General features: G+C 52.5%; 8 protein-coding genes across 8 annotated transcripts; 4 read left to right on the top strand and 4 right to left on the bottom strand.

The window, feature by feature from the left end:
• Positions 1–257: 257 nt before the first annotated feature.
• Positions 258–1,258, top strand: COCCADRAFT_87929 (uncharacterized protein; the record flags this gene model as incomplete). The annotated part of the gene is made up of 4 exons (XM_007710971.1): positions 258–476; positions 532–638; positions 703–1,111; positions 1,196–1,258. 4 exons carry the CDS (start codon positions 258–260, stop codon positions 1,256–1,258), a joined length of 798 nt encoding a protein of 265 aa, XP_007709161.1.
• Positions 1,259–2,327: 1,069 nt separating this feature from the next.
• On the top strand, positions 2,328–3,826 carry COCCADRAFT_2389 (uncharacterized protein; the record flags this gene model as incomplete). Its single annotated transcript, XM_007710911.1, has 3 exons — positions 2,328–2,503; positions 2,562–3,685; positions 3,735–3,826. The coding sequence occupies 3 exons, from the start codon at positions 2,328–2,330 to the stop codon at positions 3,824–3,826; spliced, it is 1,392 nt and encodes a 463-aa protein (XP_007709101.1).
• A 112-nt stretch (positions 3,827–3,938) lies between these two features.
• On the bottom strand, positions 3,939–4,115 carry COCCADRAFT_87803 (uncharacterized protein; the record flags this gene model as incomplete). Its single annotated transcript, XM_007710970.1, has 1 exon — positions 3,939–4,115. The coding sequence occupies one exon, from the start codon at positions 4,113–4,115 to the stop codon at positions 3,939–3,941; it is 177 nt and encodes a 58-aa protein (XP_007709160.1).
• Positions 4,116–4,427: 312 nt separating this feature from the next.
• On the top strand, positions 4,428–5,889 carry COCCADRAFT_87996 (glycoside hydrolase family 26 protein; the record flags this gene model as incomplete). Its single annotated transcript, XM_007710969.1, has 2 exons — positions 4,428–4,554; positions 4,631–5,889. 2 exons carry the CDS (start codon positions 4,428–4,430, stop codon positions 5,887–5,889), a joined length of 1,386 nt encoding a protein of 461 aa, XP_007709159.1.
• Positions 5,890–6,211: 322 nt separating this feature from the next.
• COCCADRAFT_87863 (uncharacterized protein) lies at positions 6,212–6,921 on the top strand (the record flags this gene model as incomplete). Its single annotated transcript, XM_007710968.1, has 3 exons — positions 6,212–6,311; positions 6,390–6,592; positions 6,736–6,921. 3 exons carry the CDS (start codon positions 6,212–6,214, stop codon positions 6,919–6,921), a joined length of 489 nt encoding a protein of 162 aa, XP_007709158.1.
• A 422-nt stretch (positions 6,922–7,343) lies between these two features.
• COCCADRAFT_34077 (uncharacterized protein) lies at positions 7,344–10,538 on the bottom strand (the record flags this gene model as incomplete). The annotated part of the gene is made up of 4 exons (XM_007710938.1): positions 7,344–8,489; positions 8,538–9,680; positions 9,730–10,159; positions 10,258–10,538. 4 exons carry the CDS (start codon positions 10,536–10,538, stop codon positions 7,344–7,346), a joined length of 3,000 nt encoding a protein of 999 aa, XP_007709128.1.
• A 1,053-nt stretch (positions 10,539–11,591) lies between these two features.
• COCCADRAFT_23672 (uncharacterized protein) lies at positions 11,592–13,228 on the bottom strand (the record flags this gene model as incomplete). The annotated part of the gene is made up of 2 exons (XM_007710927.1): positions 11,592–12,998; positions 13,055–13,228. 2 exons carry the CDS (start codon positions 13,226–13,228, stop codon positions 11,592–11,594), a joined length of 1,581 nt encoding a protein of 526 aa, XP_007709117.1.
• Positions 13,229–13,921: 693 nt separating this feature from the next.
• Positions 13,922–14,558, bottom strand: COCCADRAFT_2384 (uncharacterized protein; the record flags this gene model as incomplete). The annotated part of the gene is made up of 3 exons (XM_007710910.1): positions 13,922–13,962; positions 14,016–14,283; positions 14,358–14,558. The coding sequence occupies 3 exons, from the start codon at positions 14,556–14,558 to the stop codon at positions 13,922–13,924; spliced, it is 510 nt and encodes a 169-aa protein (XP_007709100.1).
• Between the last annotated feature and the right edge of the window lie 1,235 nt (positions 14,559–15,793).

The raw sequence follows: 15,793 nt of genomic DNA, 5'->3' as shown, positions 1-15,793 counted from the left end.
GCAATGACATGCGTGCGCATCCCTGTTACGGGCAGGTTTTAGCTTGCGCGGCAACGACGATCGTGTGCCCCTGGCGCGCCACAGTCTCGTTGAACGAGTCCGGACTTGCTGCACACTTCACGCTCTGGGTACTAACAAATACCCGCCTCGTCCACGCCTCCCACCCCCACCGCTGCTGTATAGAGAATCGCAAATTCGCATCTATCACTCGCTTCATTGTCGCTCCCTAGTCGCACACTACGCCCGCCACGCCCACCATGACGCGGATACTCGTTCCCTTCGCTGCAGTCGTCGCCACGTTATCTCCCCTTGTACACGCTGGCATCAAGTTCACTGCCCCCGCAGCTGGCTCCACAATTGTCGCTGGCTCTGCCATTACCGTACAATGGTCAGAAACCGATGCGGGGCCCAAACTTGCGGACCTGAAGGGTTACCAGTTGCAGCTGGTGGTTGGAGGTAACAAGGGCGAGGAACAGGTAAGCTGAGCTTGGGGCAACGAGCATAGAGGCCGTATGCTGACATCTCTGCTAGATGATCGCGACTACCATTACCCCGAGCGGCTTATTCTCGGCCGGTAACGTAGCTTCAGGAAGGGTAGAAGCAAGTGTATCAGAGGATCTCAAGGATGCCAATGCCTAGTATGTGCACCGCCCTAGATTCCTCGACCCTCGCTCTAGCACAGGACTAATGCCGCCATCGCAGCTTTATCAAGATGATCGCGACTGGCAAGACTGGCGACGGCCAGTACGTCGTCTACTCTGATCGCTTTTCCTGCTCCGGCATGACTGGCAAGAACATCCTCAATCCGACTGTGAAAACGGCCGCCACCGACGTCACTGGTACAGCTGGACCGGCAAGTGAAGACACTTTGACCGATAAAGATCCAGCCACTGCTGGTGATCTATATGCTGTCGAATACACCATGCAGACCGACATCACTCGTTATGCGCCCATGCAGCCTGTGCCTGGCACAAAGGTTACTGCAACCAACACCCAGCCACAGTACCCCACCAGCAGTGTGAGGATTGCCAAAACCAGGCTGCCACCTCCTAGCCAAGTGAATACCATCACAGCTCAGCAGACATTTTCTACCAAGAGCAGGGCAAACACGGTATGTTGTTCGAATGATTGACAACGAGCATACGCCATCTTTTATGCCGAGGCCAATTGTGAATATTTGCTAACTGGTCTACAGGTTGCCCCGGCGCCTCACGCCACCGACGATATGGCCAAGTTCCTCAGGCGTTGGCAAGACTAGATGACCTTTTGTTTGTTGAAAGATATCAGTCCTGTAGCTCGAAGGCTGGCAGCAACCGACACATTGTTTCCAGCATCGACATTTGCACACCGCCGTAGAGCAGGCTAGTCCTGGGTATCGTGGCCGTGGACCTATAACCCATAGCATAATCACGTCGTGCCATTGTTCGCTTCGCTGCAACGCCTGCAGGATCGTTTTGTTTCACTGCATCTTTATACCTGAATAATAAAGGGATACCCGATTTTGGGCAATGACATGGCACGGCGTAGGTGTTTGGAGCTTGCTTGATTTTCTTCATGGCTAGGGGTTGTTGGCACGTTGTAATAAAGTTTAAGAAATTTATAGACATGATTATGTAGTTCTACACGCACTAGCGGATGCATCAAACGACATTTTTACAATATTGTTTTTACCAAACACTGCTTTCGTATAACTCCCATCATTTACACAGTAACCAGCTGATACGTGGAATCACACCTTCCTCATCCATAAAAGCTCGTAAATCGCATAACCGCGGCTACCCGCCACTTGATCCGATGGAATACCCGGAGTAAAACAGCCCCTATCAAAGCAGAGCTACCATTTGCAATCAATAGCATTCATTGCGATGTAGTTGAAAAATAATTGTAACATGAGTTGTTCACGTCTGCTTAGAGTATAGAGTGTTAGATTTACTATCTTGGAAGATAATATATTTTTTCCAAAATACTAGTGTGCAGTTCCATCTCATCAACATTACGTTGTTTTGGTGAGAGTAGGGTTTATCCGAGTATTTCGTCGGACTAAGAGCCGCGCCTGCCAGGCTCGAGTCTCACCACCCCACCACCCCCACCTTTCCAACCCGAGCTATCTTTTGCATCTAATCAACTGACGAGGCAACTCCGACAGCTCACGCCCCCTTCCCCTTCTTATGTACAACCTCTTGCCCCAAATCAGTCGCTCCCTTCGACACACTCTGCGTACTACCGCTGCACGAACTTCGCAACGACGATTAGCGAGTTCCGCAACTGCAACACCGTGCCTGTACAGCCTATCTACAGAGAGCGAGAGTTGGATCAACGTGACCAAAATGGCCATTGCTGAGAACTACGACGAGGTCCTCAAGGGCAAGTACCCAGCTAAAGAGCATGCGAAAAAGGTCAAGGAGTGGTTGGTGAGCAAAGGTGGGGATAAGAATGGAACGATTTATCTGGAGGCTCAGAAGCAAAAGCTAAATGAGGATAACGATGGAGAGGCGCCATTCCGGTACGAAGAACAAGACGAAAGATGTCTAAGGGACTTATGCTAACCACCCCGTCTCTAGACAGCGACGTTACTTTTTCTATCTCAGTGGTTGCGAACTCCCAGACGCGTACCTCAAATATGAGATGGCCACTGAGAAGCTGACACTCTTCATTCCTCCTGTGCACCCGGATGAGGTCATCTGGTCAGGCCTGCCAATGAGCCCAGAGGAAGCAAAGGCAAAATATGATATTGACGAGTGCTTCACCACCGACGAGCTAAACTCGCACCTTGCCAGCACATCCGAGTCATCACAATCAACAATTTATGCCATCCCAGAACAGGTATCAGACCACGTCACCTTCATCGCGTTCAAGGAAAAGGAGTTTACCCAACTCAAGACGGCCATTGAGTACTGCCGAGTTATCAAGACGGACTACGAGGTTGCTCTTATCCGCAAGGCAAATGTCATTTCTACTGCAGCTCACGTAGCTGTCATGAAGGCCGCTTCCAAGGCGCAAAACGAATGCGAACTCGAAGCAGTTTTCCTCAAGGCCTGTGTTGAGCGCAACGCAAAGAACCAGGCCTATCACTCCATTGTCGCTGCAGGAGAGCACGCAGCCACACTGCATTATGTCCACAATGCCGCGCCAATTACAGACCAGAACCTCCTGCTGCTGGATGCTGGATGCGAGCTCGACTGCTATGCGTCAGATATCACACGCACATTCCCCATCAAGGGCACATTCACAACCGAGTCTCTAGCCATCTACAAGATCGTTCTAGATATGCAGCTGCAATGTATCAATGCACTCAAGGCTGGCGTCGTGTGGGACCATGTCCACGAACTTGCTCACAAGATTGCTATCAAGGGACTCTTGGATCTCGGTATCCTGAAGGGAGATGCCGAAGAGCTGTTCAACAAACGAATCAGCGTAGCGTTTTTTCCACACGGCCTGGGCCACTACCTTGGAATGGACACTCATGACACTGGCGGCAACGCAAACTATGCGGACAAGGATGTCATGTTTCGATATCTCCGGACACGAGGTGCGCTACCAGAGCGCAGTGTGATTACTGTTGAGCCCGGAATCTACTTTTGCAAGTTCATCATTGAGCCATATCTCAAGGACGAGGAGAAGAAGAAGTATATTGATGAAAGTGTGTTGGATAAGTACTGGGCAGTGGGAGGAGTCCGAATTGAAGGTAAGTAATAGTGGTTTAAACAAGGTTCCGCGGAGCTAACATGATTTAGATAATGTGCTCATTACGAAGGACGGAGTGGATAACCTGACGCCGACACCCAAGGATGTTGACGACATCACCCAGCTGGTCAAGTCTGCATAGGTTGTGAATACGTTCACGGCAAGGCAAAGCCATACCTAGCGCATATAGACATGAATATATCATTTCCGATGAACGAATATAGAGACCTTCTACGCATAGTATAGCGTTACCATCATACAGCAAGGCACGCGCAGTATTCCCCAATCACATGGACTAGCAGTAACCTCCATTCCGAGATGCTCGTCTGTATTCCCTTTATGGGCCCGGAGTATGATGGTCCGTTTCGCATTGATTGGTGGGCATTGACATCCTTGCCCTTTTCGCCTAGTTCATTTAGCGATATTGCCATAGTCACGTTGAGTGTGGGAACCCCCCCTGTTTCCGGCCACTGTCTAGCTCTCTTGTGGAGAGGTTCCAAAGGTGGCATCATGTATGCCAACCCTATCAAATTAAACTAGTCTCGAGGCACGGAATTGTGAGTGTCCGGGGCTAAAAAGGGCTTTTTTACTAAGAAGGGTTTGCGTGTGTGTAACGAGGAGTGATGGATGGGGGGAGGGGGAGGGGGTGGGGATATATAAATGAAGAGCTGGGGTGAGTTGTGGTAGGTAGGTTACGCAGTGCTCAGGTGCCTTTGTTTCTTTTTCTTTTTTCTGGAGAAAAGATGTTTGCACCACTTCTTGCTGTTGCGGCTCTCTTTGGGCTGGCTGTAGGCCAGAAGATTACTCTTCAAGCGGAGGATGCTACGCTCTCTGGTACCACGGTTGGCTCTTCAGTCGCAGGCTTTACAGGTAAATCCGTCCTTCACTCATCTACAACTTGAACCTGTACAGTGCCCGCTAAACCAGTGTTTTTTTTCTTGTCTAGGAACCGGATATGTAGAAGGCTTCTCGGATGCCACAGACAAAGTGACTTTCAACATCAGCAGCCAAACGGGGGGTCTGCACGACCTCGAGTTGATCTACAATGGACCGTACGGTGACAAGTTCACGAACATTGTCTTTAACAATGCGGGCGGCAGCCAAGTCAGTCTTCCCGCGACCACAAAATGGACGACGGTGCCCGCGGGCCAGGTGCTGCTCAAAGCAGGTATAAACACAGTTGAGATCCAGAGCAACTGGGGTTGGTACCTCATCGATGCCATCACCCTTACGCCCACTGCCCAGCGACCTCCGCACAACATCACCACAACCCCCGTAAACCCCAAAGCAAACGCCGACGCCAAAGCGTTGCTGAAATACCTCGTCAGCATCTACGGCAAGAAGATCCTTTCAGGCCAACAAGACCAGGCATCTTTCGACTGGGTAACTACCAACGTCGGCAAGACACCCGCCATTCTCGGCCTCGACTTGATGGACTACACCGACTCCCGCACCTCACGCGGCGCCTCCTCCAAAGACATCGACTACGCTCTCGCTTTCGCTAAAAAGGGGGGCATCGTAACCTTTGTGTGGCACTGGGGCGCACCCACGGGCCTCTACGACACAACCGAGCAACCCTGGTGGTCCGGCTTCTACACGAGGGCTACGGATTTCGACATCTCTCTCGCGCTATCCTCTACGACAAACGCAAACTACACGCTGCTCCTCCACGACATCGACACCATTGCCGCGCAGCTCAAAAAATTGCAAACAGCCGGCATCCCCGTCCTCTTCCGCCCGCTCCACGAAGCAGAAGGCGCATGGTTCTGGTGGGGCGCCAAAGGCGCCGCCCCGGCCAAACAACTCTACCGTCTCCTCTACAACCGCCTCACCACCACACACAACCTGCACAATCTCATCTGGGTCTGGAATTCCGTGAGCCCGGAGTGGTACCCTGGCGACGACGTCGTGGATATCGTTTCTGCGGATACGTATGCGCAGGGCGACCACGGTCCGCAGTCGGCAACGTTCAATGCCTTGTTGAAGTTGGGGAGTAGGGAGAAGATTGTGGCGGCGACCGAGGTGGGGAGTGTCATGGAGCCTGCCGATCTTCAGGCCTATAGGGCGGATTGGGCCTGGTTTGTGGTGTGGGGGGGTGAGTATATTAGTGGCGGGGTGTGGAATAGTGTCGAGTTTTTGAAGAGGGTTTATGGGGATGCCTATGTGCTTACGCTAGATGAGATTCAGGGGTGGAGGCGGACGTGAGGGTTAAATGTTTTTTGAGGGGGGGGGGGTTTGTTTGTATGTAGGTTTGATGTTGGTGGTGGGGATGTGGGAGGGCGGAGGCTAGACTAGATAAGGAAGGGAAAATGGCTTATGTTAGTAGGGGCCTCAGGCTATGTTGCTTTGCTCTTTGTCCGCTTTGTACTAGGGGCACGCAAAAGTAAGCGGGGCTATGTATCTATGTGAATGATTCATACATAAGTTCACCTTACCCTTTACTATTCTTCCTTCTTTTTCTTGTGAAGTGCTCTTTTTTTCTTTTTTCTTTTTTCGATTTATACTTTGAATACTAAAACTATCGACAATGTCGGAAGCTCAACGCCCCAAAGTCGGTGTCGGCGTCATCATCCACGACGAGGCTGGCAACATCATCATGGGCGAGCGCGCAGGCAGCCATGGCGCTGGTATCTCTACCCTTTTCTCCATCCATTCCCCCCCCCTTCCCCTTCGTCCTGCATGACTAACATATATACTCCCAAAAGGCACATTCCAATGTCCCGGCGGCCACCTCGAATACTCCGAATCCTTCGCCGAAACCGCCGCCCGCGAAGTGCTTGAAGAAACCGGTCTGCAAGTCGGCAACATCAAGTTTCTAACTGCTACAAACGATGTGTTTGGCGAGGGCAAGCATTACGTTACTATTTTTGTCACGTGTACGATTACTGGGGAGGATAAGGTGGCTAAGGTTTGTTTCCCCCCCCCCCCTCTCCTTCCATTCTCCCCTCCCCCCCCCATATCTTTTTTTCATTATGCAATTCTACTACGGCTTTCCATTTCTGTGCTTCTCTGAGATATTTGATAAATTGCTGATGTTTATGACACGATAAGCCGATGGAACCGCACAAATGCGCGGCGTGGGAGTGGGTGCCGTGGAGTCAGATGTGGGCTTGGGCCGGGGAGCAAGCGGCGGCTGAGAAGGAAGGTAGGGAGGTCAAGAGGAAGATGTTTTTACCGCTTGTGAATCTTTGGAGGGAGTATCCGGATTTAGAGTTTGCGTTGGGTGGGGAGAGGTAAGGAAAGGAAGAATGAAGGGGATGTTGGAGGTCCCTCGCTTTGCTCGACGGCCCATATATGAGGCATGCGATTTTCTTGGTTTCCGGGAAAAGCGAAATTTACTACGAGCTTATCCTCCATCAAGCAAGTTGAAACAAACTGGCTTTTGATTGACCTGGACTCTACGATTGTGGGAACACGATGAGATATCAAGTAATGTAAACTTGTATGAACATCCCTGAAGAAAAGGAAGACATTCAGCTTACACAACAAAATCCCCACTCATGTCCTGAACCATCATTGCAAAATAGAATTCAAGAAGTAAAAGAAATACATCCAATTACGATGCTAACTTCCTCGACGACACTACCTCCCACTCACTAAACTAACATAAATTCACCCTCGCCTCCCCTTCCTTTCTATACACATCCTTCTACCACGCCTCACTTCCAACCGCTCAACCCCGCCCAAGGATCATGTGCTCCACCCGCACCTTGATTCTGCCCTCCCTGTCTCTGCGGATGAGCGTAACCCCCTGCTCCACTCGGATATCCAGGCTGAGAAAAATGGCTATAGTCTTGCTGATGGCTTGGCGGGGGCCCAGGTGGTGGGGGAGGAGGAACGTAACCTTGTGGCAGGTTAGGTGGCTGTGGCGTACCACTCCATTGTTGCTGCTGCTGTGGAGGCTGACCCCAAGGCTGGTGTTGTTGATGCTGAGCCGGCGGTGGAGAAAAGAACTGCTGATGCGCAGGGGGAGAAACGGGGTTGTATTGGTTGTGGACTGCAGGGTTGTAGCCTGAAGAAGACTGTGACGACTGTGATTGATGGGCGTATTGTTGCTGGTAACTCTCTCGTCGTGGGGGAGCTTGGTTGTAGCTGTTTGAAGGCTGGCTGTAGCCTTGCTGTGGCGACATGTACTGCTGGGTTGGGGCTGTAGTAACGGGGTAACGTGGCGTGACAGGTGGTGAGGCTGCAGGATTATACGCTCCGTGGCTAGCCCCTGAGGTTGATGGGTAACTAGGAGTTGACGACAGCGGTGGCGGTATGCTCTTCTTTCGGCCTGAGCCCTGTGATACAGGCGAGCCAGAAGGCTCCATTGACATTCTTTCCATGAGTTCCTTCATTCGTTGCTGTTCCTGATCTGCACCTTGCGCCTTGTTTCGCTCCTCTATCTTCGAGAGAAGCTGCCCGCCTTCTCCTCTTCGGTTATTAACAAAAGTTTCGACATTCTTCAAGAGACTCGAGACAGTATCCTTCATCTCCGAATAAAAGCTCTGGGCACGTGACAGGCCAGCAACAAGGTCATTGAAGCTCTGGTACACTCTCCGGTACTTAGTCATGACCGTATTCCGTTGTCTCGAAAAGGCCTCGTATTTGCTCTGCTCAGATCGTACACGTTTGTCTTTTAGCAAGTCTGAGTAAGTGCGCGTAAGTTCTTTGAGAAGTGATGCCTGTTTGTGGTTCGCCTGTAGGATGCGGTTCTGGTGTGGCCGGAACTTTTCAAGCTCAGCTTTGAACAACTGCGCTTCTTGATTTGCAATGGCTTTCTTGTTAAGTATGAGAACGTTGGAGATGTCGTCAGAGTGAACCTATTTGGTCAGTAAAGTGCAGCTCAAAACTCGAGTTGGCATGCCTACTTTGTCTTTGAGGTCCTTCAGTATCTGCATCCTCTCCTTTTTGACAAGATTCAGCTTCCGCAGGATATCCTCAACAGCGCCAATCTGGTCTGTAACCGAAGGACCCTCGTCAATGTCCTCGTCAATCAGAGTACCTTCAGTTGGCCTGGGGCTCTTTCCCTTGGTTGCACCGGCCTTGACCATGGCTCTCGAATATAGCACATCGGCTTCGTCCGTCTCGCCGGCTGATCGCATTTCGTCAAAGTCGGCTTCGTATTGGCGGAATGTGCTGTAGAGCTGAGCATCACTGCTGCTTGCCTCTTCAACCGCTCCACGATAATTCCTGATGTCGCTCCGCAATGTCGAGGTTAAGCGCGAACTGGGTTGCTGCGTCCATTCTGCTCCGTACTTTGATCTCATCTTCTCGCAAACGCTTTCTTCCATGTCCAATTGTTTCATACTCGACTCCAGTGAATTGATAATCTCAGATTTGTCGCGATCCAGTTGCTCAAAGGCCGCCCCAAAGGATTGGTGTCCAGCAAGCTCCTCGCACCACATTCTGAAATCATTATCGACCATCATATCCTGATCCATACCACCTCTTATGACGTTGAGACTATCGGGCAGCTTCAGGTAATCCAGACCAGCAGCCATCTCATCGTTGGCTACTTCGACTCGCTCGCTCTCCGCGCGGATGAGTTTGGCTTTTTCTTCGTCGTATAGACTGGCTGACTCAGTCACAGCTAGAGGCACAATCTTCTGGAAAATGTCCGGTCCGATGATTCGCTGGATATCTTGGCCCTGGTACAGCTCGCTGACGGGTATCGCTTTCGCCGCAGGCATCTTCGACACTGGCGTAAGCGACGCCTCATTTGGAATGCCTTGGTGGTAGATGAAATCGTTATCTTTTGAAAACTCGGCCAGTTTCTCCTGTACATTCGCTAAATGCTTTTTAGTCATCTCTGATAGTATGCTACCCGTGTCTGAAGCAAGATTCGAATTGGCAGGTGCATTGTTGGGAAAACTGCCTGCCGCTCGAGTCGCATCTTTGGCACTTGCTTCGGCCACCTGAAGTCTACAGATTGCGATACCGTGTGAGTTTGCGTCATCGTCAGCTAGAGCCTGATAGTACTGGGCCAAAGAAGCCATATGGTGTGATTTGATCTGTTGAGCAATCAGTCTTGACCTTCAAGTATGGCTGTGATGCTCCTACCTGACAAACCAATAGCCAAACCTTCTCAAACACAGCATTGGTGACATTCTCTTGTGCGCCTTCTGTAGCCTGCGTATACAAGAATGCAGCCTGGCTCGCCAGTTTTGCGAGTAAGCCAACCTTCTTTCCATCTGCAATCTGCTTTTCTAGAAACACCTCTTGCGCCTGCGCCAGCATGATGGCAATGAGCGTCTTGACAGTCTCCCGGCTAAGATCGGTCGAGGGTGCGTGGAGGAAGTTCTCGTTGATGTATGTGAACATGCCGGCGGACGCCTGGAAGGAGTGATACGCAGTCTTGAGCCCCACATCCTCATGTCTGTTCTGGTGGGCGGCGTGACAGGATAGGACGGCTGAGATGTTGAAGATGATGCTGGCCTTTTCGTATGCGAGCGAGTATTGCGAGGTCGGCTTGTGTGTAAAAGCATCGAACCTGTCGTCAGTCAGTGGTGGCTGTCCTACATCTGCCTAACTCGTCTCTGCTTTCTATGCACCGCTCATGCCTATGCAGCGACACTTCCACAAACGTACCACGTAAAGCTAATCTTGATGTGGTTCTCATCCACTGGGAATCTCAAATCGAGCAGTTCCAGCTGTCCATAGTAGCGATACAGTAAATCTCTCCCTGCTGCACTGTCCTTGCCGGCGCCTCTCATGTCCTGGCGCAGGCGGTTCAACGTAGCGCATTCTTCCGAGTAACGTTCTGGGTCGTCGCCGTACGTGGCTCGTATGTACTGTTTCAGTGGAGCTATCCAGTCAATCTCGTTGGTCTGCTTGAGCGGGACCGAAATCATGGGTATTTGGGTCGTCATGATGGGCAATGTATGCGCAGTGTCAGCCGCCCCTGGGCGCGTCTTCAGAAGAGGTATTGTCGCAGAAGTGGGCTGGTCGTGTCCCTCGGGCAGCGATCAGCGATGAGCGATGACGGTGACGGGCGACAGGCAACGAGCGACAGGCGACAATGCGGGAAGTGGGTTCTGGTAGGCCTTGGACAGGACGCTAGGACAATTGCTCCAGCACCGTATGCGCAATGCTCGTGGGCCAATGTCGCGGGTGTTCTTGGAGTCGTAGCCAGGCAATCACGCAGCAAATGGAGTGGCGGACATGGGGGCATGCAGCACAGCGAACAATGATGCGTTGTTGGTCGGAGTGGGCTGTTCACCGAGGCACAGCTTGGTCAAGCCGCATAGGGCACGTATGCGAGCGATTGCGTTGCGACACGGTGAAAGCTTATATGGTAGCGATGTTGCAGTAGCTAATGCAGTGCCGTTGGTGAGCTCCGGAGGTGTCGACGACATACGGCGAAGCAGGAGCACGAGGACGAGGTAGCCGGTGGTGGGGGCCCTGCCAGGCACATGCATATAAGCAACACCAGACCCGCGCCCTCACCAGCCCGTATCCGCCTATCACCAAGCACGCACACTACCAAGGTCAGACCGCTATCCGTATGTAATGCTCTCCTCTTGTCACACCGTCGTGAGAATCTAGCGAGCCCAAGTGGGCGATCCCATGTCTGCCGCTTGCGCCCGCCCAATAACATTCATAAGAGGCCGCATCGCTACGCGCCCGCGATATTGGCTGTGCAAGACTAGCGAGCCTTCACCTCAGGAAACACTTGACGAGGATAAGAAACAGTCAGGGATAAGTCAATCTCTGTTCATGTCAATCATAACGGGCGTTATATTATACAAGCCTTGAGTCGAGAGGCTGGATACAAATACTTCTATACACCATGTCCAAAGCAGCTTCTCATGCGCCGTCCAATGCTACCCGGTATTTTGCTGCGAGTGCGCCTCCCACATGGCGCCTAGACTCGCCGTGTGCGCCAGTACATTCATACAATTCTCTGTGCCATCAACCTATGCTCAGCCCGACCCCTTCTTCTTCTCGTCTTCTTCCGCCTGCCGTCGTTCTTCGGGGCTAAGGTGCTTATGTTGCCCAGTCAGATTGTGCCATGCGTTCTTGAGGAACCCCTCGTTTTCATGTCCGGTTTGAGTCGTGTTGCCTGCCTCATCCTTCATCTTGCCAGGATTGATGACCCGCTGTGCGTTCTTATCTCCCATCTCATCCGCAAGCATCTCGAGAATAGTTCGCTGGTTGACGCTGAGATACTTGGGCATATTGACTTTGAACTCTACACGCAAGTCACCCTTGCCGCCACGTCGTCCAGAAAGCACCTTCATGCCCATGCCAGGAAGAGTAATGCGGTCTCCCGTGCCGGAGCCAGTTGGCACCTTGACCTTGACTTCACCGTCCAGGGTGGGAACCTTGATTTCACCTCCCAACACAGCAGTAGTCAGGGGGATAGTCGCCGTGTGGAGAATGTCGGAGCCGTTCCGCTTGAACTTGGAGTCGGTAGCCACGCGAATGAGGACGTAGAGATCTCCCTTTTGACCACGAATCTGGCCAGAAGACATGGCTTGTCCGGTAAGTGGCGCATCTCCCTCGCCGTTGACGCGCAGGCGCATGCCATCTTCGACACCACCAGGAATTTCAATCGTGATGGTTTTTCTTTCCTTGACTGCTCCGTCGCCACCGCAAGTGCCGCACGAAGAGCCTCGGGGGATTGCGAATCCTGAACCGCCGCATGACGAGCAAGTTGCACTCATGTGGAAGCCGCCCATGCTTGTTACCCTCTGTCCAGTACCCCCACAGCTCTTACACTCTGCTCGTTTTGCTCCCTGCTTCAGCCCACTGCCACTACACGTCCCACACTCGACCAGTGGTGTAATGTGAATATCTTTCTTAACGCCCTTGGCTGCATCCAGGAATGAAATGTTTGTTTGCACTTCGATATTGTCGCCCACCAAAATCTCCTCCTCGAAAGGATTCCTCCGCCCACCCGCCCTTCCTCTTCGACCGCCCGTGAATGCCCCGAACAAGTCCTCAAAATTGATGTCTTGGAACGGACCCTGTGCGCCACCGCCAAAACCACCAAAACCACCAAAGCCCCCGCCAAACGGATTGCCCCCAGGCCCCCCAGGCCCAGCACCGGCACTGGCGCCAGGATTGAAGCCACCGTTGGCATCGAAAGCGCCTGCGCCGTACGTATCAAAAGCCTTCTTCTTCTCGGCGTCGGATAAGACTTCGTATGCGGATTGCGCGGCAGCAAACTTCTCTTTTGCGCCAGCGTCCTTGTTCGTATCAGGGTGGTATTTCTTCGCCAGTCCATAGTATGCTTTCTTGATGTCGGCTGGCGATGCATCTCTACTGACTCCAAGCGTCTTGTATGGGTCGGCCATGGCGAATGATTGAGGGGAAGCATGGAAGAACTGGACAAAGCATTAGCATACATATCTCTTCAGAGGCATGAGAGGGATAATCGTACTCGTATTGACTGTGTGCTAGTCTGAGGCTGTCTTTGTGCTATTGAGGGTCTCCGCGGTTGTGCTCTTGTCGCTTGCGTCGCTATGCATCGCCGCTGGCACTTGGTAAGAGACCTTGAACCAGCGATGCGTACGGGAGCCACTGCTTTGAGTGGCATTGGGCCTACGAAACTCATCTTGGAAGATGTCGGGAATTGATCAAATGAGGGTGGTGATGCCAATCTACAATATCCTTTGCGACCCAGGCGGTAATGTCTTACCCGACAGTTGATAACTTTTTGCGGGCACGGGCCGGTGACGCACCGCCATTGGCCGCCCTCGGTAAAGAGCGCGTCGAATCTTCGAGAGTATGCCACGACGCGATGTCGGCCTGAGGCTACACTGGACAGCTGGGTAATGGAGAATAGCTTGAATTGTAATTAGATGGTCGATGCGCTACTGCAAGCCTACATCTCTGCGCAAAGAGGTCTTTCCTGCTGTCACCACCACCACGCATGCACTCAGACTGCACATGGAGAGCACACCACATTCAGACCTCCACGACCCGCTATATACCGGCACCATCCAGCGCAGAACCGAACCTTGACAAAATCCAAATGCTCGTTATCCACAATGCTCGTATCTATACATGTCGGATTGCGCTGTATGCGTGCATGACTGTACCGTAATCATCCACAGCCCCGGTACAGCCCGCAGTGCGTAGCACTTCTTTCCCTAGTCATAAGATGCCCGGTGTCCCAAACGCCTATTGAATGCTCATATCCCATAATATGTGTATAAAGATCGGAGGCGACCGCGCGCCAAAGAGGGGGTATCGTCGAAAGAAAAAAGGCAAAAATGCAGTACTATGTGTGTGCGGAGTGGCCCATTCATTTCCTGTAAGGGGCGAATCGTACTCTAAATTCTTTGTCTAGAGGTTCGATTAGCAAGGCTGTTGTATAGGAACGGCGCCAGCGGGCGTACCTTGGTGTTTTGACTTGTACAGCCAGTCAACAATCACGTCACTCTCGGTGACGGCCTGCGAGTTGAAGCTCTTCTTGACTGCCAGCCCCAACTGGTCCTTGTGTACACGGCGCTTCGACTTGGGCCGCGCCATAGTCGGGGACATTGTTCCGATCCCTTGGTTCAAAACGACGTGGCTGAGGGGGTTCTTGAAGCTCGACGGGCAGTCGAGGCGATAGGCTCTTCGGTAGCCGTGGAGCACAGACGAATCCTGGGCTGACCATTTGATCTGTCCACGGCGGGCGCATGTTAGCAAATCCACAAGCTGCTAGGCGACGGGACGGGAAGAGAGGCGCGACGAACATTGCCTGAGGAGCTGAGGTCGACCGAAGTGTTACCACTGTTGGTAGACGCATTATCTACTTCCTTGAGACCACTGCCGTTCATGACGCTGGTCGCGCCGTTGCGACGGCCGCCGCGAGGGTTCGAGGCTTGGAGCGTGTGCAGTTTGTCCTTGAGCGACGGATGGGCGTCGTCGGGGTTGTGGGTGCGTTTTGGCGGCATTGTGCAAGGCCAATGGACGGCTGCAGCGAGATACAGACACGCTGGGGGCTGGTGAGGAGCGTGCGAGGAGTCGTCGAGGAGTCGCGATGTCTGGTCATGCGCTGTCCTAGTACGGGCGGCCAGCGAGAGGAGAACAAAATGACGGCAAAGGGTCCAAGCGTAGTAAATGACGTTGGCGCGCCTCGGTCAGGGTCCGCCCTCGCATTTGCATTCGTCCCCTTGCCCTCCTCCTTCCCCTGCATTAGGCCTCCGTCAACCCAGATTCCATCCAAGTCGAGAGCGAATGTGTGTACGGGCATGTTGGCAGTGGGCGGCCGTCGCTCGCCCTCTGCTTTTGCCTCGCCCGGCTTTGGCTCTTATGCACAAGGCGCTACATGGCTTCGTCGTCGCGTAAGTCGCGCGTCGCTCCTCGGCTTTCCCCTCACCATCCATCCCGGCCCCTCGCCTGAGACCAATAGTGCACCCCAAAGTGGAAGCACTGCCGATGTCGCTGACACGGTCTGGATGGCATTGGGCTCCTTCACCATGCCATTTGGAAAGCAGAAAATAAAACGTCCAGTCTGCTCGTACATGGAATCGGCCAGCCATCTCGGCCCTTTGCCGCCCGCATGCCCTTCAAAAGTGGAGACGCGTAAGCTCGCGTGCAAATGTTCCCCTGGCCCTCAGCATCTGGCCGTGTAGCCTCCTCGTACTACACAAATCGCCCGTGTCTGTCGTTTGGATGCGCATAGTGGCCCGAGAAAGACGACTGCCTTGGGTAGCGCGGGGGCGCAGAGATTGACGAAGAAGCTGATAAGCGAGTGCCACAACGACAAAAAGGAAGAGCAGATGCTAGTTGCAGTCGGAATCCTCTCGGGACCCAAGTAAGTACCCGCAGCTGGGGTTAGCGCAAGTCGGGGTTCAGTAGAGATGGGTGAGTACCGGAACGAGTAATAGTCGAGTGACAATCTGTCCAAGGTGATTGGACGTCAGTCCAACCAGCCGCATCATAGACGAGCTGGTTCGGCCAGCAAAAGACACTGTCCCGGCCACATGCGTGGATAGTAAACGTATTTTTGAGACCTTTTCTGAATACGATCGCGTATTGTTATCTTGTCTATGCATGGTCTATCTTGCCTAGTCACTTGAGTTCACAATTCACATGTATGCACTCTATCAGACTTACTTTCACTTCACTCACTTCAAGCGACATGAACAATCACCGCTTCACCACCGCTTCTCTCACCTTTCGCCTA

This window comes from Bipolaris zeicola (genome assembly GCF_000523435.1).
Source record: "Bipolaris zeicola 26-R-13 unplaced genomic scaffold scaffold_23, whole genome shotgun sequence".
NCBI lineage: Eukaryota > Fungi > Ascomycota > Dothideomycetes > Pleosporales > Pleosporaceae > Bipolaris > Bipolaris zeicola.
Note: the sequence above shows the minus strand (reverse complement) of the source record. Positions and strands in the feature narration are given on the sequence as shown.